Source organism: Lagopus leucura, unplaced genomic scaffold (assembly GCF_019238085.1).
Source record: "Lagopus leucura isolate 7727_CA_CO unplaced genomic scaffold, USGS_WTPT01 Super-Scaffold_100157, whole genome shotgun sequence".
Classification (NCBI taxonomy): domain Eukaryota; kingdom Metazoa; phylum Chordata; class Aves; order Galliformes; family Phasianidae; genus Lagopus; species Lagopus leucura.
In genome coordinates, this window is record NW_024962334.1 from 32,629,364 (window position 1) to 32,652,511 (window position 23,148).

Consider the following 23,148-nt stretch of genomic DNA (forward strand, 5'->3'; position numbering starts at 1 on the left):
TCACTAGTCACAGAATCACAGAATTGTAGAGCTTGAAAGTGACCTCTGGAGATCATTTAGTCCAACTCTCTGCTTAAAGCAGTTCCCTACAGTAAATAGAACAGGAAAGGATCCAGGTGAGTTTTGAATATCTACAGAGAAGGAGAATTCACAGCCTCTCTGGGCAGCCTGTTCCAATGCTCTGTCACCCTCAGAGAAAATAAGTTTTTCTCATATCCAAATGGAAATTCCTGTGTTCTAGTTTATGCCTGTTGCCCCTTGTTCTTTTACTGGGCAGCAATGACAAGAGCCTGCCTGGCCTCCTCCTCTTCACAGCAGCTGTTCAGACATTTGTAACCTTTGATACAATCTCCTCTCAGTCTTGTCTTCTCCAGGCTGAGCAATCCCAGGTCTCAGACTTTCCTCATAAGGGAGATGCTCCAGACCCCTTATTGTCCTTGTAGCCCTCCACTGGAATCTGCATTAGTTCTTTGTCTTTCTTGAACTGGGGAGCCCAGAACTGGACACAGACAGCAAGGAAAAGGAAAAAACTATTCATGTCAGTATTTCTGTACTTTAGTAAGGAAATCTCTATACTACTCTGTGATACTTTTCTGTTTGAGGAGTTTGTTTTCTTTACTTCAACAGGCTTTTGGAATAGTTAGTTGCTATGAAGTGAGTGATAAATGACATCTGTTAGGGATGGATGTGCTTCTGTATTACCATTACTAAATGTGGAACAAAAATCAATGCAAATGTATCTAATGAGAAAAAAATTTGTTTTCTTAATAATATTTTGTCAAAGATGTAGATTTTGCTCGGAATAATTATACAGAGAATTTTGTAATACCAAGGGATTTGTTACAATTATTTATATTCCCTTTATTTCTATAGAAACACTTCCAGTTCTCCATTTTTCCAAAGTAGACCACGTTTCCTGTTTCTGTCTGATGTGTATTAGCATTTGACATATCTTGGCACATTACTGAGAATGAAAAATTACAAAAATACAAGTAGCTGTAATAGTTGCCTTGTTTGCCAGCTTTGTCTCATTAAAAAACAAGTGAGAAGGTTATTTACTGTCCAACCAGGTAAGTTATGAGTGTGGGTGCCAAATGACATCATCTGGATATGCAAAAAAGTTTAAGAACTCTAACTGGGGAGAATCACTTTCAAAGCAAGGCATTATGGTTCAGTTCTCTAGCAAACTAAGTTACTGTATAAAAGCTTGCAAAATGTTGTTTGCCACTGGAATCATTATATTAAAACGTTACAAGTTGTCTTGAAATTTCTCTGTCACATATTGCAAATAAGAAAGAACATTGAAAACAGTTTATCAACTTCACCTGATAGGATAAGAAATATGCATGTGTCCAAATTTTCTACTGCTAGTGAGGAGGTGGAAACAGCTATATAGTGTTCTCAAATTGTCTTGAACACTGTTCAGTGGAGCTGTTATCTAAAGCCATGAACACTGATCTCATGCTAACATGTGTATCTCAGTGTCTTATTCTTGCCTGATAAAAGAAGTGACTGGTTCATTACATACTTTGTAGGACTGCATTTTCCTGGCTAAGGAATCTGGACAAAAATAATTAACCCACTTTACATCCATATGGCTGACATCAGACTTAAAGATCTTATGGCTCAGTGCAGCCATAAGTGTAATTACCCTGTGTAAGGGACATATTCTTATTTTAAAAATATAAATTAAAAAAAAAAAAATCTATAATAATAAATCTCTCACTGAAATGCCATTAACTGAAATGGATGAAATGATTAACTCATACTGCAAGCAACAGCCTCTTGAATAAAAGTAACACCACAGAAGTCATATGGATTTTAAAATAAATCACATAATTTATTTATTCTTTCCATCATTCTCTTCTCTTCCTCTCCTGTCCTTTTGTGTTTTTGTTTTCCTCCTATTTCCATCTGGACAACTTATATCTATTTCATTATTTAAAGGTGCTCCAGCGGATTCGACCGTCACCGGCAAGACTGGGTAGACAGTGGCTGCCCTGAAGAGGTATGTGAGCAGTCCTCAGCCTATCAGAGGTCTCTCATATGTTTACGATGCTTTTGATTATCACATTAGAAAGAAGGGTTTCAAGGCCAAAGACATGCTGCATATATTTTTATCAAGTGGACATAAAGTAAAAACACTGTAAATTAAAAATAGAAGTACCAGAAACTGTACATTTTAATTTCTTTTCATGAAGTAGGAATAAAAGAAAAAGATGCCTGATGCTGGTAGTGGTGAACTACTCTAAAAGAGGCACACAGGGTGCTCCTGCAACAGAGCAGTTCATTTTCAAGATTTTCAAGATTATTTATCTTATTGCTGGTTCTTTCCCAGTGTTGTTTTTTTTTTTTTTCCCAACAGTCAAAAGATAAGATCTGTGATAAGGATATAGACACAACTGAAGCACCGCTGTACTCTACAACCACTCTTCAACCGACCACCACAAAGTTCCGAGTTTTGACAACCACCAGAGGATTCACCAGCTCCCAACTGCCAACCAGCCTACCCACAGAAGGTGAATTATGTAGATTGATTTAGCCTATAGGGCAAATATGTCATTTAAAAGTCTAAAAAAATATTTCCTCTGTGTTCATGTTGTCCTTTTCTTTTGGGGGCAGTGGAAAGAGTGGCAAATTAGTCAAAGTAGTATTTGATATTACCTTATTGCATCTTCCTCTTGCAAAGTTATGTCTTAGACATAAGGGAGAACTTTCTCTCTCAGAGAGTGATCAGACACTGGAATGTCCTGCCTAGAGAGGTGGTGGAGTTGCCGTCCCTGGCAGTGTTCAAGAGGCATCTGGATGACATGCTGCGTGATGTGGTTTAGTGCTAGTGGTGGCAATGGTGATGAGGAGACGGTTGGACTGGATGATCTTGTAGGTCATTTCCAACCTTGTGATTCTATGATTCTATGAAGGTAAGCTTGAAGACAGAGGGAGGGAGTGCTGAGAGAACAGACTTCTGTAGAATTGTGGTTACATATTTGTAACCACATGTTCCTTTAACTAGCAGGCCACATTCCCAAACATACTGAAATGGATAACATCCTGTTAAAATTACTGAAGAAACATCCAGAACAGAGTTAATGAATTTTGGATTCCTTTGTGTATTGTATTTAGGTGAAAACTGGAGGTAACCCAAATAAACAACCTTACTGAATATTTCTGGTTTAGCTTTTTCAGTTAGTTGACAGTGTCATTTTCACGTAGTGCTCACTGTTTCTATTGCTTCTGAGCAGAATTAGTTGGGTAAGTGATGGTGTGTCTGTTTTCATCCTTGTTTCACTGCTGCTTAAATCTTCCCTTTCTGTGGAAGAGATATCCTGCTCTCCTGCTTCTGAGGGAAATTCAGCTGAACAGAAAATTTATCCAGATTACTCAAATGGCATCTATAAAATAGAATAAAGCAGGTGGGAGATGTCTATTGGAATTGTATGCTAGCATATAGGAAAATACCAGATTTGCTCAGAATTTGTAAGTGGCACGTGGCAAGACTGTAGACTGTTTTAAGCTGTAGACATTATAAGTTGAGAATCTACTGGTAAGATTTGGTTTTGTTCACAAGAGAAGTTTAGAAACTGTAAATGCAAGATTTGGACTGCAGAATTTTTGCCATATGCACACCTGCTAATGTTTTCTTATGAGAAAAGGAATATCTAAATAAATAGGATTTAAAATTGATAGGCTGTAACTCTTAGAAGGAATTGTTTTATTGTCTTGTAGTGGATCATGCAGACATTACTATGATAGAATGCTCAAAAATTAATATGTAACAAAAAGGAATTATTTTTAAGTGATTTTTATGGGGTGGACTATAGTGCCTTATTTACAGTATTTTGAATCCTCCTTTACAATGTATCAGACTCATACGAAGTAAAGCCTTGCTCAGCATAAGAACATCATGATATCTCACATTGAATTAAGTACCAAAACATTTTTTAATTGTGGGAGATATACAGCATCAGAAAGAAAATAATTCCTAAGACAACTCATGATCTAGAAAAATGCATTTTCTTACAGCTAACTTTGATTTCCTTTATAGATGATACCAAGATTGCGCTGCACCTAAAAGATAATGGAGGTAAGAGATGATTTTTTGTATGTGAAATAGACTCAGTGTCTTGTCAAATTACACCACGCTGAACTTCACTAATCAAAATCAGGCTGTAGAAAAGGTTCTACGAGATTCCCAAGGGACTTCAGCCTTTCACAGTTCTACAGAAGAGCAGAAGGACAAATAAGTTTAGCAACTGCTTAGTAAATTAAATATTTACAGTTTCTTTGTAAGACTTTACAAAAACAACAGGCTTAATTAGCTTCAAAAAAAAAAAAAAAGCGTACTAAAGACAAAGTTTAACTGAATTAATACAGTTATTAACTGTAGTTCTGTATTGTAATAATACATAATTGTTTAGCTGTCTTAAGACAGGACATGATACTAGTTCTAAATCATACATCACTGTGAGTGACTGTGGGTCCCTCTGAAAGTAATACTTCCTATTTATTTCTATGGAAACAGCAACAGATACAAAGAGCACAATAACACTGTTTAATAGAGCTAATTCTCAACTACAAAAAAATATTTTTCAACATAGTCACCACCATTAGCTATGCATTTTCACCAGCCACGAACGAAAGCCTGGACACCGTTCTTGTCAAAATCTGCACCAGCAACAGAGGTGACCCAATGTCACTGTCACCACTCTTGAAACACACCTCACTGTGCTCACATCCACTGTTTGGTCTCTATGAACATTCAGTAAGCACTGACAAATGTCAATGGCTCCAATTTTTTTCAGTGACTGAGGTTTAAAACTGAGGTTTATTCCTTCTCCCTTTGTGACCAATGACATTTTGCTATTAGTTAGAAGATGGTTTGGTCATTAGATGTAGGCTGGGTCTGTATTTGCTTGCTGAGGAGAATGGGAAGATTTAGGTTGATTTCTCCAGGATTTGGAACAGTCAGTCAGAGCAGAAGTTGATTTTCTGAGCAAATCCAAACAAACTGCATTTCCACTGGTATAAAGAGAAAGTTTATTGGCAGTGGTTACCTTTCATCTGAGGCAGGGGAGGCTGTCTGACATGCATTTGGCACAGAAATAATGCCCTGGAATAAGGTCATCTATAAACTCAGGGCAGTACTCTTACACACTTTGTCTATGGGAATACCCCTGAATCTTTTTCTGACTGCTTGAAATCAAATGGCATTTTATTTTGTTGTGAAAAGTACTTCAGTGCTTTTAGAGATCAATAAAAAAGGTGAATCAGTCAGCACTTCACTCACACATTTCCCCTCTGTCCTGTACATAAGCTGTCTTCCTAGGTGATATAGACCCATGCTCTCTGCCTGCAAGAAGTCACTTGTCTACTCTGTCCAATTTCTGAAAAGAAAAACCCCATTGGAAGTGAACTAAATGATGAGTGTCTATGAACTAGTGAACTAAAGTGAGGAGTGTCTATGGCCTGTTTGGCGAAGTGATTTTCTCGGCTCTGTGATATCACTCTTCTTAAATACAGAAAGTCTGTTTACTTGCAGAAAGCGGCTGCATTTTAGGACAAGCCAACAACTGATGTGATTATTCACTTCCATTAAGCTGTTTCTTTCATTGTTGAAATAATAATAATAATAATAAGAAATTGACTTCAAACAACAAAGAAGCAAAGCAGCACACCAGGATTTTCATTCACGCAGTAAACGTAGATTTCAATCTGGGGAGTTCTTTTCGATGATTCTTCAATTATGTATTGAATTTTCCAGTGACCCCTAAATTAGGCTCAGATAAAACCTCTGCAGCTGTAAGCATGTTTTTTAGTTCTCTGTGATTTGTCAGCTTTTCATAAAGAGTAAATTCTTTCAGGTCAAAAATACAGGGTTTTTGCTTTCTCAGACTTTAAAACTCTAATGAAAGGGAGTCTTGTATAATGGAAAACCAAAGCTTTGTTGGATCAATGATGGCCTACAGCTTGATGTGTCCTTGGATAGTAGCTGTCAATATCTGGTTGGGCAAAAGAGGATTCTATAGAAATTCTGCGTCTCACCTCTGCCTGGAACTTTTGAAAGCGCCTGTTATAAAGCAGCAGCTAAAGTTAAATTATAGTTCAGATTTAGGCCAAAGTGCATGGACTTTTTAATTATATGAGAAATCAACTTGCAAGCTAATGCTGTAATTCAACCACAATCATTTCAGGCATGTTTACAAACTTGCTTGTTTTTATTTTTTCTGTATTCCCTCTTTCTTCATAGACACTTGATAGATGCCAAACACATGCAATAGATACATGTCTAAACCAATTTTTAATACGCTTGGCATGCCATCATGATATTAATTGTATCTTAATTCTCTTTAAAATAAGAAGAAAAGTATTTCTAAAATTTAAGGTATATCCAGCAGAATAAATGTATGCTTTTGTTTTTAATTGCAATTGCAGTTACTTCATTTTTCTTATACCACAGCACAGATGACTAAATGGTTTAAAAGCCTAATTTTTCATAAAAATTGTGAGCAATTGACTGTGGCAATACAGTAATAGAGTATTTTCTTGTTGTGAACTCTTTGGTGGGTGATTTAGATGATTGGCCAGCACATCCAGACATTTCATTTGACCTTTTTAGACACCTTGTTGTGACAATTTGATTTTTATAAGTCCCTCTCAATCCTCCAGCTTTATAACTCAGAAGAAAAATGTGTGTGTTGGACAGTAAGTGCCTGGAAATCTGCTACCTTTTCTCATTCATCAAAATGTATTACAAAATTACTGTTGTGAAAAAAAAACAAAACTATGCAAAAAGACATCTACCTGTTTTGTACATTTATGAGCAAGTCCATTCCAGCATATGTAGGAAAAGGAAATGTCTATATCCTTCTGCTTGCTCTAGTTAGTGTATCTTTTAAAGATGGTCTGGATGTGAACATTAGTGGTGTAGAAGGTTAAAATTAGTGCTACAAAGTACGTAATTTTAGTTTGAAACATTGGGAAGCAGGATAGGAAATTATCAAACTACAATCCCAAGTTTTTGAGTCTTGATAAAGTACTTTTATAAATCTTAAATACAGTGATAAATTTTCCCAGTGCTAGATCTGTCTCTAATTTCCCTTTAAAATTTCAGTCTTCTTACCATAGGGATTCTTGACAAATTGTGGACAAGATTCAGTCTTGTTTTTTTCACACTGCTCTCCAGCTAACTGATCTTCAGCTAACTAGCCTTATTTCATGCTGGATAATAATTATCTAACCTACTTTTTAATAATATGTTATGTTTCTAAATGATCCAATTCAGTACGATACCATATGAGTGTATATTATTCAACTGAAACTTTCCAAAGCTGAGAACAGCCCCTACAGCTTTGGAAAAGAAGCAGCCTCTGATATAAATACTCTATTTTCTTTGTTCACTAGATACAGGTAGAAATGTATTTTACATACACGGCAGCCAGTGTGCAACACTAGTATTTTCTAGAGCAATCACAAATAGAAAGTGCTGAACTCATCTTTTCTGCTTGAAAAATAGAATCACAAATTAATAATCTTTTATTTTAGGACATTTAACCTGGGAACACTGACAGATTGCGTTCATTTGTGTTTATTTCTTTGACACTTTGAATTATATTTAAATGTTCCTTAAAACAGGATAATTCCAGAATTTCTTGTATGTTCACTGTATCCTAATTTTGCTGTCATCTTATTATACTTATAGAGTATGTTGAAAAAACAAACAAACAAACAAAAAACAAAAAAAAAAAAAAACAACTAATATTACTCTGCAGAAATTCAAGCAAATAAAAACAGAAGTTTTCCAAAGTAGTGCCAATAGAAGGTATCTTCTATAAAGGCAATGTCACTTTCTGCTTCTAGCACAAAAGGACATTTTACATTATGAAGGCATTATGAACCACATTACTTTAAAGAAGCATGATGTTTAAACAGTTTAGCTAAAACAGAACAACTGTATGTAAACATCAACTTATGTTTAATTCTGACTTCTTATACTGATTTATTTTGTCTTTTGTTTTCTATGCCAAATGTAAAATGATATAGGGTACCCACTCATATCATTTATTTAACCAGGTAAATTTTTGCTCTCTTGGAATTAGGAATTCAGCTGCATTGCCAGGCCAAATGCTATGGTAAAATATTGAATTTTGTGACAGCTGATGTTACCTAATATTGTAACAGCTTAAATTGCTTCAAACTACTCAGACTGAACTGAACACCAATGAATGATAATTGTTGCAGGACTAGGTGATATTTTAGGGCAGAAGAACATAAATCCTTAGGTAACACAGTTATTGCTGTCATTCTGTAAACAGAGAAGTTTGGTGTTAGTGCATTCACATCCACTTGCTTAGTGCACTAAGCAATCAATCTTGGAGAGACTTACTGAGTTGCCCAGAGTCCTATAGCAAATTGATAGCAATTGGACAGATACTGGGTTACACATAATGATACATGATATCCTCACTCAAAGACCACCCTTCATTCCTTGCAGCATTAGCTGAACTAGGACTTTGTAAATAGCCATGATACTAAGAAAACTGTAGCAGTGGATTAACTTCAAAATGTTAACAAATGCTAAGGGAATGAACTCACAAAAGCAAGAAAATCATACTCTATTATCATGAAGAAATTGAGTCCAGAGCATGTTTTTCCTAGAAGAGGTAGAGAACACACTGTTTTGGGGATTTCTCTGAGCCTCCAGAGAATTCTTCCCACTATAAATTCAATTCTTCCCTCCCACAATCACTCTGCATAGGTCATTAATCTTCTGCTCAGGAATCTGCTTTATGTATAGGGAAAAGAAAGCTTAGCTTTGGACTACTTGCTCCGTAAAACAAGCAGTCTTCTCATAGACTCACATTCCAGGTGTAAGTGGGGCCCCAAAACAGGGTAAAAAATTCAGTGTCTCTGCCAAGCTCACATAGGTTGTATCCCTGTGAGCTAGGCTGCCTTGAATATTACGTCCTTCCTCTTGGCATATGGGCACAAGCTCACAGTCAGGCAAATAGAGGAAAGCAGTACAGCTTCCAATCTAGACATGATGCACCAATCAGAATAGAGATCTAGTGGAGTGAACCTGAATCTGTGGATGTGAGTTAGTAGTGGACCATGTAAGAGGCAAGAGAGTTTCTGCTATTTGGCTGCCCAAAGAGGAAAGCAAACACATGCAGAGAAGGTGTTGCCAAATGGCTTGCATGGATTTCTCATGCAGAAACATCTATCACACATCCTCAAGCTCCTTGATGAGAGAAATTCACACATAAAATGGTCCAGTGCCAGCTATGAAGAAAGAACGGTTGTGGGTGTAAGGATGGCTGAATGTAACCTAGTTAACAGTAGCATATCAGGCAGATAGCAGGGATGGTAGCAGAGAGAAGGAATTGACCTGCCGTGTTCAACCAAATCAGTACTGATTTTCCTGAAGTCAAGGTATTCCAATAGTGTCAGTGATGGGCAGTTTTATTACCCTGAAATGGAACTTGGAGAAGGGGTGTAAATTGCTTTATTCCTCACACAGATTACTTCTACAAGGCCAAGTATATATTACCCCTTTTGTGATATATAAGATGGTGTCAATCCTAAGCAGTACATGCTTTCATTGTTTATATATAAAATGCATGTAACTAGCAAAAGTTAATAACTAGCAAAAATCCAGCAGCCAACTAAGAAGTATAAATGGACTGATTAAAAAAAAAAAAAAATCGGCTTTCAATATATCACACTTTCCCTCTCAGCTTCAGGACTTCAGACTGAGATATCTTATATAGAGTGAATTAGAAAACTTACAGGTGTCTAATGGATAATGGGATCCCTATGAAAAATATATTTAAAAAAAAAAAAAAAAAAAAAAAAAAGCAGTGTGTTTTCAAAAGCTTTAAGTAACCTAAAGAACGCATTCTTTCAGGATCATCAAGTTTCTGTGATCCTATAATAATACTGCAGTTGGAATCTCTTGAAGTATTGGTGCAAAAAGATCCCCTTTCACATTTCAGTGACATAAGAGTTTTCACATAGTTGCAATTCAAGGTGATTACTGTGAATCAAGTGAAATATTTCAATTAGAAGCATATCCAAGCATACTGTTCTTAATTCCACCTAATTTTAGATTCTGTCACCAGGTATTGGCAATTTGTTTGTGGGCTCTATAGAAATATAATCTACCACTTTAAGCTTTAATATCATAGTTACATGTGGTAAGGGTTATTAATGTTATATATAAGCACATCTGACATTCCTAAGCTAGTATTTATGGGATACTACTCTTGTATTAGTATTAGAAGCATGGCATAAATCTACCCTAAATGTTCATTACCTAACATAAAAATTGTGGAATGCAAGAGTATTTCAATGTTAACAGCTAAACAGTTTAAAAGATGGCATGTTTGCCTTAAAAAGAAAAATAATAATAATTAAAAAAAAAAAAGATTGAGCTTCTCTAATTTTTAATCTATGTAGTGCACACTCATGAGTATTATGCATAAGAGTGAGTAAGTACTGTAGGTGTGGTTATACTTGAACCAGCAGGCTTTTCCAGTCTGGCACCATTTCATCTGTTGGAATGTTTTACTGGGCTGGTAGTTATCCAAGTTATTTCACCACAAGACTAAGTTCATGCCAGGCAAGCTGCCGATAGGGCTGCATGTATATTCACATATGTATGTGATAGTTTCATATTCATCTGACCTGACAGCAAAAAAAAAAAATAATAATGTTTTGTGCTGAACGTTTAGAATTTGTCCAATTCTGCCACATGACCTAACAGCAAATGCTCATCTTGTAATAAATCAGTGTCCGTTCTTTATCTCTTTGTGACAAATTCAAGGATTTACCATGAAAATTCATACATTTGGTAAAAAGAGGGGAGAAGATCTCAGTTTTCTTCATGGAAAAACAGGACTGAATGACTTCCTTCAGGCTGATCACTGCTGCTTAGGACATTTATACCCTATATATTTGACTTTGCTAGTGTACCTGTGTCAGTCAGGAGGATCAAATAAGATATTACATGATGCCCCTTAAAGGTGCATGTGCATCTAAGCAATTAGATTGGAATTTTTAGCTTTCTGATCAAAATACAAGAGTGAGAAGGGACAACATGGAGGAAAACAGTGAAACTTTATTTCCAAATTCCTGTTATGCAAAAAAAAATTCATTTTTATATTACCATCCATTATTTGCCCTTGAATCAATGTTATTTTGTCTAAAGGAAAGATCCAAAAAAGCAATAGAACTTCACATAGTTTTCTTCCTTTTCCAATAAAAATGTTTCTTATCTTTGCTCACACAGTCAGAGATGTAAATCTCTGGTAAGTTGCTACTTTTCTATCTCATATCATGGCAGACATATATATATGTATCACAGGTCTTGTTCTTTTTCTTGTATATAAAACTGTTACAGTGGCAACCTTGTGTGAACCTTGGGCTTGAATAAGAGAACATATTGTATTTCATTATTTTTGTAGACCTCAATTGTTATTATGCTATACCAGTGGTGAGAAAGTATCTGTAACATGTTTACAAATGCTCTGTCTCAGTTTGTACACACCTTTGTTCGTGGTAAAGTCAGCATCATAGTGACCATGGAACAGGACAAGACATTTACATGCGATAATTTCTTGAGGTTTTTGCTTTTACTGCACCAAAATATCTAACTCAACTGTAACTAGAGACATAACACAGTAATATAAAAGCAAAAATGACAGTCCCAGTGTGTTTGCCATACAATCAAAACGCTCCTATTGTTTTTACTTTCTTTTTAGACAGCATTCAAGCAGGAGAGCAGTTATATCATGTTTGCATTGTGTATCTTGGGGAAAAAACTTACTCTTTCTGTACTGCTACTCAGAACCTAGTGAGAAACAGAGTAACCATGCAGATGTTAACATGTTCTTTCTGCTTAAAAGGTTTATACATTAAAGAATTTGGGGAGGAGTTGTAAATACAGTATATTGTATGTAACAACTTTCCTGAGCACAGGAAAATGAAAATTTGGGGAAAATTCCACTGAGAAAGCTGTTTTGGGGGAAAAATGTTCAAAAGACAAATATCCTCCTATGGGTTTAGCCTTGCCTGGAACAGCAGATGTGTTTTGAAAAGCTTATAAATACTTCTGCACGTGAAAAAGTTTCTAAGCCCTTTTTTTTCTTTTTTCTTTTTTTTTTCCTTTTTTTTTTTTTTTCTTTTTTTTTTTCAGCTATTTCCCTTGGTAGCTCTTTAAAAGAGCTGTCAGTTGATTTCCAAGCAGGGAGTGTTCTCAAAGTTGACAACATTGTTTATTGTCTCTGTGCAAAGACAGTGAAATCAATTTCTCATGAGTATTATAGCCCTGGGGTCAATGAACTGAATTTTGATTATGGAAATTACAAGTTACTTACCCTTGTTGTTATTTAAGAATCTATTTCATTTGTTTTCATGTTTGCCATTCTGATCACTGCAGTGATGTCCACGCAGTACACTACCCTAGACTAGGCAGCATAACGTCACCTGTTCTACTGTGAAATGACAGCATTTTTACTTGCAAATCTGTATGCTAAATACTGAGAAAATAATAAATCAAAACAGATTAATTTAATGGCCTTTATAAACTGGTCAGTATCTTTGCTGAAATCTAGCATTTTTTAATATGCAGAATATGATGTTCTGCTTTCAACCATAACATAGTAACAATACAAATTATTCATTTTGTGTAAATTGGCCTGGAAATGTGTGCAAGTAATTGTTTATGATTCACCAATGTGGCACTGAAGAGTTGAGTAGAAGAGTATGAAGTTGTCAGCCAATTATGAGAAAGACAAGCTAGGAATTACCTGCTCCTTATGGGAAATTGTTACTTCTCTGTGGGGTGATTCACACAACAAATAGCTTCTCATCACTGGGAATTAATAACCCAATCCAAAGCATGTACAATAAAGCAGGCCTTCCCAGATGGTCTTTCAGTTGCTTAACTTGTGTTTGCTTTGCCATTTGAAACATATGTACAAGTAATAAATATAGTTGTGGTGCACAAATTAATTCTAGAGTTTTATACACCAGCTATACTCAGCTGGAAGTGAGTAGCTATTTAGTAAATTATTACTGGCAATGCTGAGTAAAGAACTCTGCTGTTTGAAAGTTAGAGCCATCTTTTTCAGTATCACTTTTCTTCTATCTTCCTCCATGAAGGCTACCATCATGAATTGTTCTAAGTAGCATTTGACAATGAATGCATTTGGAAATGCTCAAAGATCTACATTATGGACATTATCTCCCTTATTTCACTACAATATCAAAGAATGGGTTAAAAATTTTCATTGTCTGTTCTATTTAAAAAAAAAAAAATCAAATAAGGCTGACACTGGGAAACTTACAGGAATAAGTTCTTCTTACAATGAAATATTTCCATGTAATAGTTAGAAACAGCTTGTGGCTAAGACAATGCATCTTCCTTTTTTCCCTATTGCTGTAATGGTGCCATAAAGTCATTTGTGGAACCAGCTATGCAGGCCTTCCATGGGATGCTTGAACAGTTACAGTTAACCTCAACATGGTTAACTATTCCTATTTTGTTTTACTGCCCCTCATAGGAAGCATTTAATGTTGTGTTAGTATCAGGAGATACTCTTATTATTTTCCAGTTCATTTTTTTTAATCTTAGTATGGAGTGTTTTGCTCACCATCTTATGAACAGTGAAAGACCATGCACAAGTATTGTTGTGGTTGTTACCAATTGTATTAGCATTGTAATTGTTTGAAGCATTACTCATAATTCAATGGCTGCTTTCTGAGAGCAAATCAAAGGTAGATGACCACTGACCTCACAGACTGCGACATTCTAATACAACCAAACAAATAGTTCAGGGAAGTGGTACAACCAAAAGGATGACTATAAAAATCAACCACTTTCACTATAGTCAGCTTGGCAAGCAAACACTGTGAGAGGAAATTTAAAAATGGAATTGAAAAAGAAATGCATATAAGTGAGATCAGAGACAAGTTCTGTATGGAGTATATCATGGAGGTGATTCTAGGATTGGCAGAAAAGCAGAAAGCAGTGGGAATCTTTGGGCTTGTGCGCACCAAAAGTAGAAATCACATCCAATCATGAGTGAATCTTGTCTAATTTACTGGGAGGCTTTTTCACAGAGGTTACAGTGCTATTAAAAGATTTACAGTCACCAATTTGAAGGCAGAGTTGACAAGTTGCTTTTGTGATAGAGCAGCACTTTTTTTCATGGAAGGAGCATAGCATGAACAATATCTTTGAATCAGGCTTAGTAAATGAATGGTCTTCTGTAATTCTTGGATGTATGTTCCATTCAGACCAAGGTTAAAATGTTGCAGGGTCATTTAACGTCCATCTGTTAACAGTTTTGGCAGTTTGATTCAGTTGCACAGGGTGGTTCAAAACCCCTCTCTAAGCTAATGAATCGGCCTTTCAGAATGTTTATTATCTAGACCTCATAGAGATTTGTGCCATCTCTCAACTTGAAGCTTTAAAAACTAGAATAAAATGCAACACTCAAAATGTATTCAATTGGTACTCGTCTGTAGGGCAATTGCAATGATTTTATGAGAAAATCAAAGCAAAATTCATTATGAAGGTAATTAGGAACTTCCGAATGTCCAGATTATGTTCAAATGAAACTATATTAATTTTGTTTATTGAATCAAAAATAGTAAAATGTTTGGAAATGTCTGTTCATTAAGATTATAGGATTGTTCAGTTGTATGGGAAAGAGCACCTAGCATCTTTTTCCAAAATGGGATCTGGAAAGCAAGACGTGTAATAATGAAAAAGCAAGTGTTCAGTTACCAGATATGAAATGGAATGGATAAGACATAAGTTATTGCACTAATAAGTGTGTCATTCATGCAGCTTCCACAGATGACAGCGCTGCAGAGAAAAAAGGTGGAACACTTCATGCTGGTTTAATCATCGGCATTTTAGTCCTGGTCCTCATTGTGGCTGCAGCCATCCTCGTGACTGTCTATATGTACCAACATCCAACATCAGCAGCCAGTCTCTTCTTCATAGAGGTAAGACAAAAGTAACACTGTGTCATTATTTGGAGTCTTCAGAATAGATTTTTTTTCTTAACTAAATCTAGAAAATGTTCTTCAGTTCCTAGTATAAGATTTGAAGAAATCTGCCTACCTAGCAGACACTGCTATTTCATACTTAGTATGTCACTTTGCTTCTTCTGTAAGTGTTATTGCTTTCACTTGTTCTGTTTTAAAACAGGTCATTCACAAAAGATACATCTCAGGTATCACTTCTCATATATTTCCTTTTCCTCAGTATATTTTTCATTAGCTTCCATGTACACTGACATTTGCTTTTGGAACATAGAGATTTTCTATTATTTTCATTTGGAAAAGGATTAAAATGTATTCATTTCATTGTCAGAAAGTGTTGACTGAACTTGTGTATGTATTTGAAAGTCTGTTAGCAGACATATATAGATTCTGTACATTCATTTGTAGACTTTTTTAAACACTTTACATCAGAGTATGGGAAGGACTCTTTTCACATGATTTTAACATCTAAGTCTAATATAATCTCCTTTTGCTCGTTTTGTTAGTATAGAAAGAAACAGACTATGATTCATCTGACGTATTTGAGACATTTCCTTAATAATTAGGCAAATTACTGTTTTTCTCCCTCAAAGATAGATAGCTACCTTAGGTGCAGACGTCTAAATTGCAGATTCTGACACTTTCAACTCAATTCTTCTGTACATGACAATACGAGAAAATAAAATTTTCCATAGCAATTCTTTTCTTAAAAAAAAAGTCACTCTTTGAATGCTTATATTTACTTTTTTTTTTTTTTTTTTTTTTCCAACACTGTTCCTCTACCTTATAAATATGGATTTGCTAAACATGAATGAAGGCAATGGTTGATCATAATACTCACCTACTCACCTGCAGTACGTCCTTACTTTTTAGAGTTCGGACACTTTCTAATGTGAAGTTCCAGAAACACTGAAAATCATAGCGACATATCTAGGGATTGCTTGTGAAAAAGACTGGATGAGAAAGATATGGAAAGATAAAGACATTCATTTTTAGTGACAGTAGCATGATTTGACCTCAGATGTGAACATGAACAGGATGGTTCATCTTTAAAACTGTATTATAACATATATGTTGCTGAGATACAGTGATAGTGACAGAAGTCAAAATGAATTATTAATCTGTATTCTAGGCTCAATGTAAACTTTAACCACTGGGGAACAGCATCCATAGAATAAAACCCATTCCACTAAGTTTAGTCTTGAGATGATATTAGTCAATCTCTGAAGTCAAAACTAAAGTGGCTTTTAGCAAGTAAAGTAGCCTTCTTGAAAAAAAAAAGTATACTTAACTCTTCTATTTTTGAAAAAATGAGAAAAAAAAATAAAGAATGAATACAGGAAGAAGTGAAAACACACAGTTGTCTAAAAGTTATTAGTATTCTGTAGTCCTGCATCAAGTCTTCTAGACAAATGAAGATATGAATCATTTTATCTCTCATCACTGCTTTGAATAAAGCTTAGTCAAATAAAGAACCTGCACCATTTGTGTTTAATGTTAAAGAAATAATTTATAATTAAATTATTGATAGAGTAATCCCTACCCAATATTAAGTTGACATTTAACATAGTGTCCATTCATTAGTGTAATTACTAACAGAAAAATATTTTTTTTTACCAAAGATTTTATTATGTTGCCAAGATTCTGTAGGTAACATCATTTTCAGTTATATTCTGTTGGGTTTTGGCTTAAGGGCTGTTTGAAGAATATTGAGTTAATTTGGTTTATAGTCATGAGTGATTACTCAATAAGGAAAAGTATAATGAATTAATCCCATATCATATGCCTTTAGTCTGTTTCTCTCTTGTGTTCTCTCCAGTTATCACCCAATATTCAATAACCATTTTACTCAGGTTTATCTATAGTTCAACCCAAATCCCAGTTATGATGCCCCTCATTTTTGCACTTTTCTTAACAGAAATTTCCCAGTGCATGGACTGCACTGTTTAACTTTGTACTGATAAGTGCAACCCCTTGTGACACCTCTGAGTAGCACTGAATGAAATCCTGAATGCACTAATTGATTTAATTAAGCGATACACAAAAGTCAAGGAAAAGGTCATTTATTTCAGAAGAAACTATTGTCTTAGAGTAACATTATTCTATGATTATTTTTTTTACCCCTAAAGTCTGAAGGAAGTGTTTTCTCTAGTGGTTTTATTCGCAGCTGTTGAGTTCATTCCTCACTGGTATGAAATAATTATTTGTAAAAAGGGCTAGAAAAGTCTCACGTGCCAATACTATTCAATTTATCCATAAAGGTAAGCCATTTTAAAACAATACAATCTGAAGAGCTGAATACTTTTCTAGAAAGAGTAAAAAGTAATAACGTTATCTGATAGAGCAAATTCTTAGCTGAAAAAAAAAAGAAAAACAATGTTTTTCAACATAGTCATAACCACTAGCTGTGCATTTTCACCAACAATGAACAAGAGCCTGCATAACATGGTCTTAAAAATCTGCATGGCCATCTGGAACATGTTTTCCACATTGCTGTTGCCTCTGCTGAAATGCACCATCCACCATTTCACTGTGCTCACATCCACTGTTTGGTCTGCATAAATGTTTACTAAGTGCTGATGAATGTCAACAGGTGCAATTCGTTCTCCATGGAGGAATTCAATCACACACCTTTGCTTCATCTGCACTTACATGTCAGGTGCCATGTCAGAATGCCCCTCCGCTGCCATCTGTTACAGGGCAGCAAAACATAATGGAATACTGGTGGGAAGATTCAACCTCAACTACCATACCACCGTATCCTTCAACATAATAAAATAAGAGGTGTTACTTTCAGATCAATTATCCTCCTATTCAACATGCTTTTCATTCTTTAAGTTGGAATCTTCTCTGGCAGCATAGAGACAGAAGGAATTATCAAATTTTTAAGCAAGGGAGTTCCAGTCAAAGTTCAAGTGAATGCAGACTATTTCTAAAAGCTGAATGTAAACAGAGGTAAAGTCATTGCCAGCTGTCAGATGGATTTCCTCTAATTTTGTCCAAGTTGCACACCAGGTAGCAGCTTTAGATTCTTTTTTAGCTTTTACTTCTTCCCTTCTTTTTCTTCATTTGTCTTTTTCCTTTTAGATTTTTTATTGATTTTGCATTTTTTGCAATTAAAATCCAGAGAACATTATCAAATCAGAAGGCAAAGCATAAGGCAAACTCTTATACTAAGATTCCTTTTGTCTGTCTGCACTCAGTTTTCTGTGGACAAAAGGGTTGCCACTCCTGACATAAGTTTTTATATGCACACTTTTTCTATTTTTCTCACCTTTCTTATTTATATTTTGATCCAAAGTCCTTTTAATGTTTGAAACTTAGCTCTGTTTGAAGGACAGAGGCAACATGATGTGGCCATAGCTGAGAATTCTGTAGAATTTTTCCCAGTATGAGTGCAAGGTGTCAGATGTTGCAAGTATCTAATCCAAACTAGACAGAGATATTGTTGCCAAACGTGCATATGCAAGGCTCAGCAAAATAATAAAATTCTCAGTGGCAGTTCTCTGCAACTAGTGAGTTTTAAGGAGTCTAAACTAACAATACAAGTTGGGACCATCTTCACCTCAGGCAAAAAGCCTTTCTCTTATATTCAGCATAAAAGGAAATACCATTCCAGATGTGTAGACTCTGAAGCTGTGGGGGTATGAATGAATTTTGACCAAAATCCTATTTTAAATGCAACTAACTGCCTTTGCCTTCATGTTCCCACCCTCCTTGAAGATTTTTCAGAGGTTTTTTGTAATAATTCAGCTGCTTATGTACCCTCACAGGCTCACACATGCATGTGCATGCCTATGTCTCTTTTAGTTGTTTAACATCACTGTGGATGTTCAGGCTGGATAATTTCACAAATGTGTTTTTTTTCAAATGGCCACACAAACAGCTATGGAGCTGGGTGAGGGGTGACCTTGCAGAGAGGAGAGGAAGGAATGAGCAGCTGCAGATTTTCAGCAGCTAACAGTGCATGATCAGTGCCTGAGGGATGCACCTCAACTGTTCCTGATGTAGTTGAATTGTGTCTCCAATAGAAAACTAAATGAGCCTGTGACTGTTTTTTTAGCATGAAGACCAACCAACATTCTGAATTCATGTCATTTACCCATCAGCCTCATGTTAATGTGACTAACTATTAGTATATTTTTGAGGATGGTTCCCAAATCCTGAGCTATACCTGAAGTTGTCTGGGAAAGCACTGTTAGGCCTTTTTCTAACATTAAGGCTGCATAGAGGATTGTTTTGCTGTACCTGGAAACATTCACCAGCACTCAGATCTTACACCAGATTTTCTTCAGATTTTGACCTTCTGTTCTTACCTTCCCTGCTTAGAGAAAAAAAAAATAGAGTAATAGAGGAGGAAATAGTCCAAAAAAAAAGCCTGAGACTGACCTGGGTGTTTCAGAGCTCAGAGATTTTATGGGCATTTCTGGCTCAGTGCTGTTCATCTCTACTCATAGCAGCACTTCACATACAACAGCCATTGTTTAATAGCCAGCCCTGTTCTCCATGCACCATTTACTGGTTTCTACATTAAAGTCACAAATACAATCAATCTCTTCAAATAAATGAAAGGAGGGGAAAAAAAAGGGGGGGAGAAAAAGAAAGAAAGAAAAAGAGAGAGAGAGAGAGAGAGAAAGAGAGAGAAGGAATAGAAGGAAGGAAGGAAGGAAAGAAAGAATTTTACAAAGATTCAGCTTCTCAGTTCCCTTAGATAAGTGGTGAACCTCACACAGCTTTACTGATTTCTTCTGGGATATGGCCCATTGTTTTTATTATATGTATGCATTTCACTAGGATTGTACTTTTAGTTTGAATAAGTCTTGACACAGTCATCAATTCAGTTTTGTCCAGAATTTAGAGCTGAATTGAATTTCATGAGAATGATTATTAAAAAAAAAGATAAGAAGAATCATTTTTTCTCTTAATTCAAAGTCATGTAGCTTTGTGTCATTTGGGATATTGCCATTGATCTCACTGCCATTGCCTTGTACTGATAGCAAAGTTATTTTTTCCAAAGCTTATCCAGCTCAGCAGGAACCAGCAGGGGAAACCTAGATCAGCAACAGGGGAGAAGTACTAAAATAAATAGCCAACACTGACAATAAAAGTCAAAGGTGGGGAGGAAGAAGGCATTCTGTTTCTTTTCCATCAGCAGTCTGCTACTTAGATGATCCTAAGACTGCAGAAACATTGTTATACTGAGAAGCATTTTAAATCACAGAGAGATAGTTTAAACAAGCAGTTCTATCAAAAAGAAAAAAAAAATAAGTTAGTAAATGATACTACTGAATCTTACCGTCTAAAGCAATCTATTTTGTCAGAACAGTTTCTTCAAAATGTTAAATTAATGTGGTTTCAGGCAATTAATCTTATTTCTAGATATACAGTTTCAGATATTTGAAGCACCTTCCATTTCTGACTGCAGTTTGCCAAGGAAAGTAGATGTTTGTAGTAGAGATTAAAGACTGGTGTATAAATAGTAGCTACTTAAACATTATTTCACATAAATATAAACATGCTTTCCTTGTCTTGAGAGTGTAAAAGGCTTGAATAGCCAGGTAGATTAACAGCAGATGAGTACTAATAGAGTTTGATGACATCAGGTTAACACATTAGTAATAGACTTTACTATATTTTTCTCCTTTTTCTTAATTCATAGTCTTTGCACTTTGTCCAGAGTTCTAACAATTAATCCAGTATTTAGATAGCTCTGTATTTACACACATCCAGACTTAAGGATGTTTATGGCAGTCTTTTAAATAGACTTTGATACATTTATACATTTGAATTAAGTAAAGAATTGGACATCAATGTATAAGTAAGATGTAACCTTCAGAAGAAGCAGTGAAATAGTCCTGAAAATATAAAAGGTTTGAAATACAGGAAAATAATCAATAGCGAAGACAAAGTTGGATCAAAGCATTCAGCCTAAAAACTACTCAAGAGGTGATTGCCCTAAGTTATGCCAGGGGAGGTTCAGGTTGGATATTAAGAAAAATTCCTTCTTGGAAAAGAATGGTAATGCATTGGCACAGGCAGCCCAGGAAAGTGGTGGAGTCACTGTCCCTGGATGTGTTCAAGAAACACGTCCATGTGGCAGCAAGGAACATGGTTAGCGGGCATGGAGGAACTAGATAATCTTAGTGTCTTTTCCAGCCTAACTGATTCTATGCTGCTATGATTCTACTCAATAACTTCAGCTTTTATATTGGTAAGTGGAAAATTAAGTTTGCTTCTCACACTGTCAAGTATTTGTACTTGCATAAGCTACGTTTGGAGAAAATATGTCTGTATTTTGATGAAACTGACAGTTCAAGTTTACTGATGAATGAGAACGAAGAGTTGATCCATGTGCTAACACCCTGTATCTTTCTTTTCTGGTTACTTTACACATAACAGAACTTTTAATGATCTTACAGAAGATTTGCAGCGTGTGTGTGTGTGTGTGACAAGGATGGGGAGATGACAAAAGGGCAGATTTTAACAACGTTTTCTCTTTATCATTCTCCTGACATTTCAGATCTGTATAAAATTGTGCTTGTTCCTTTTTATTTATGGAATGAAAATTAGGATGAGGGTGGAATGAAAAATATATGGGATAAGATGTAAGAATTTCAAAGATGTAATACATATTAAGTTCTTTCTGTCTTTTGCTGACAGAAAATTCTCTTTTATGCAGCTGTATTAAATGAAGGGTAACAGTTCATAATTACTGCAGCTAACAAAACATATTATTGCAATTGCTTTTAAAGAATTACCATCTCCAGTGAAAAGTGTTGCTTAACTATAAGAAACGTTAGAGATAGTATATAATGTTAGCACCAAAACCTCTCAGTTCCTTAGGAAGAAGAGGGTCATCAATTTTCAAATATAGTAATCCGATAAAGCTGTATTGGACAATATCTGTCCTGTATTGATCTTGTATGTTGTTTACTCTCTATTTGCCTATGGTAGGTACAAAGTAGACTTCCTCTCTTGCTTATGTGTACTCAGTTAATTGTATTATTTTCTAATATAGATTTTTAAATCTTATTGTAAAATTTTTCATTGTTTTTTTTAATCACCTATTAATGAAATTGTGCTGTTTAATGGACAATAGCAGCTCTATAGGGCTCAATCTTCCCTCATGTTAAAGGATATCAAAAGAAGAATCTGATCAACCATGAGAATGAACTTGGAGATCTTTCAATGAAAAAACAGTGTGAAGATACTCCTGCTTCAACCTTTTAGTATTTTGAGGTGTAATCACTTTAGTTTTTCTCTCAGAAGTGAGACTCTCCATTCTACCTCTACACCAATATTTACATGAAGGTGCTTTTTCTAGCTTTAATAATTGCCATAGGAAGTCATATTGACTTTGCAGCCACCAACAGTAGTGTGGATAGGTGTAATGTAAGAAATGTGAAAGGTAAATTTCAATTTCAGTGTGAAAGGTAATTTCAATTGACTACTATTTTTTTCATTTTCTCTTATCGTTTTCAGTAGAATCTAAGGGTTTTATTTAATGTATATAATAAATTAGTCTTACGCAAACTGAGGCATACATGTCTCAGTCACAACTGCTTTCCTCTAGCTCACTTGCTTAAAAAAGTGAACTCGTGGAAGCTATGAGAAAAATCCTATTTCCGTTTTCCTGCTTCATTGCACACTGAAAGGAAGCAGGAATTACAGCTCTTCAGCGGCAGCTTGGAGGATTTCCTCTGAGTTCTAATTTTCTAATTCCAGAGAATGAAGCGTATTTTTTCCTGTTAAATTGGATGAAAAAAATAAGGAATTAGTTTAAGTACACAGCTTTTGTTCTTCCTGTTGTCTTTCATTTATTGTTTCATTAGGGTTTTTTTTAGGTCATGGAGTTTTTTTATTTGTTTTGGTTTTTTAGTCCACTTATTACTTTGCTTTGCAGAGAAAATCAAGAATGCATTAAGCTCTTCCTGAGCTACTTCAGTAACTTAAGGACCTATTTATCCCTTGGCATCAAATTGCTTTTGGTTTTATCAATTAAAATTGTAATGTCACTAAAGATTTTTGTGAGGTCAATAGGCAAGTCAGTGAATTGCTAACTTGTCATTGCTTTAAGATCGCTAACCACTTAAA

At 35.4% G+C, this 23,148-nt stretch overlaps 1 protein-coding gene across 1 annotated transcript in view; it reads left to right on the forward strand.

Moving 5' to 3' along the window:
- PLXDC2 (plexin domain containing 2) overlaps window positions 1-23,148 on the forward strand; it is a 233,021-nt gene that overhangs the window by 204,774 nt on the left and 5,099 nt on the right. The window contains exons 10-13 of the mRNA XM_042888938.1: window positions 1,948-2,008; window positions 2,366-2,519; window positions 4,046-4,084; window positions 14,855-15,015. Of these exons, the coding sequence (XP_042744872.1) occupies window positions 1,948-2,008; window positions 2,366-2,519; window positions 4,046-4,084; window positions 14,855-15,015 (415 nt within the window). The remainder of the gene's footprint in view (window positions 1-1,947; window positions 2,009-2,365; window positions 2,520-4,045; window positions 4,085-14,854; window positions 15,016-23,148) is intronic.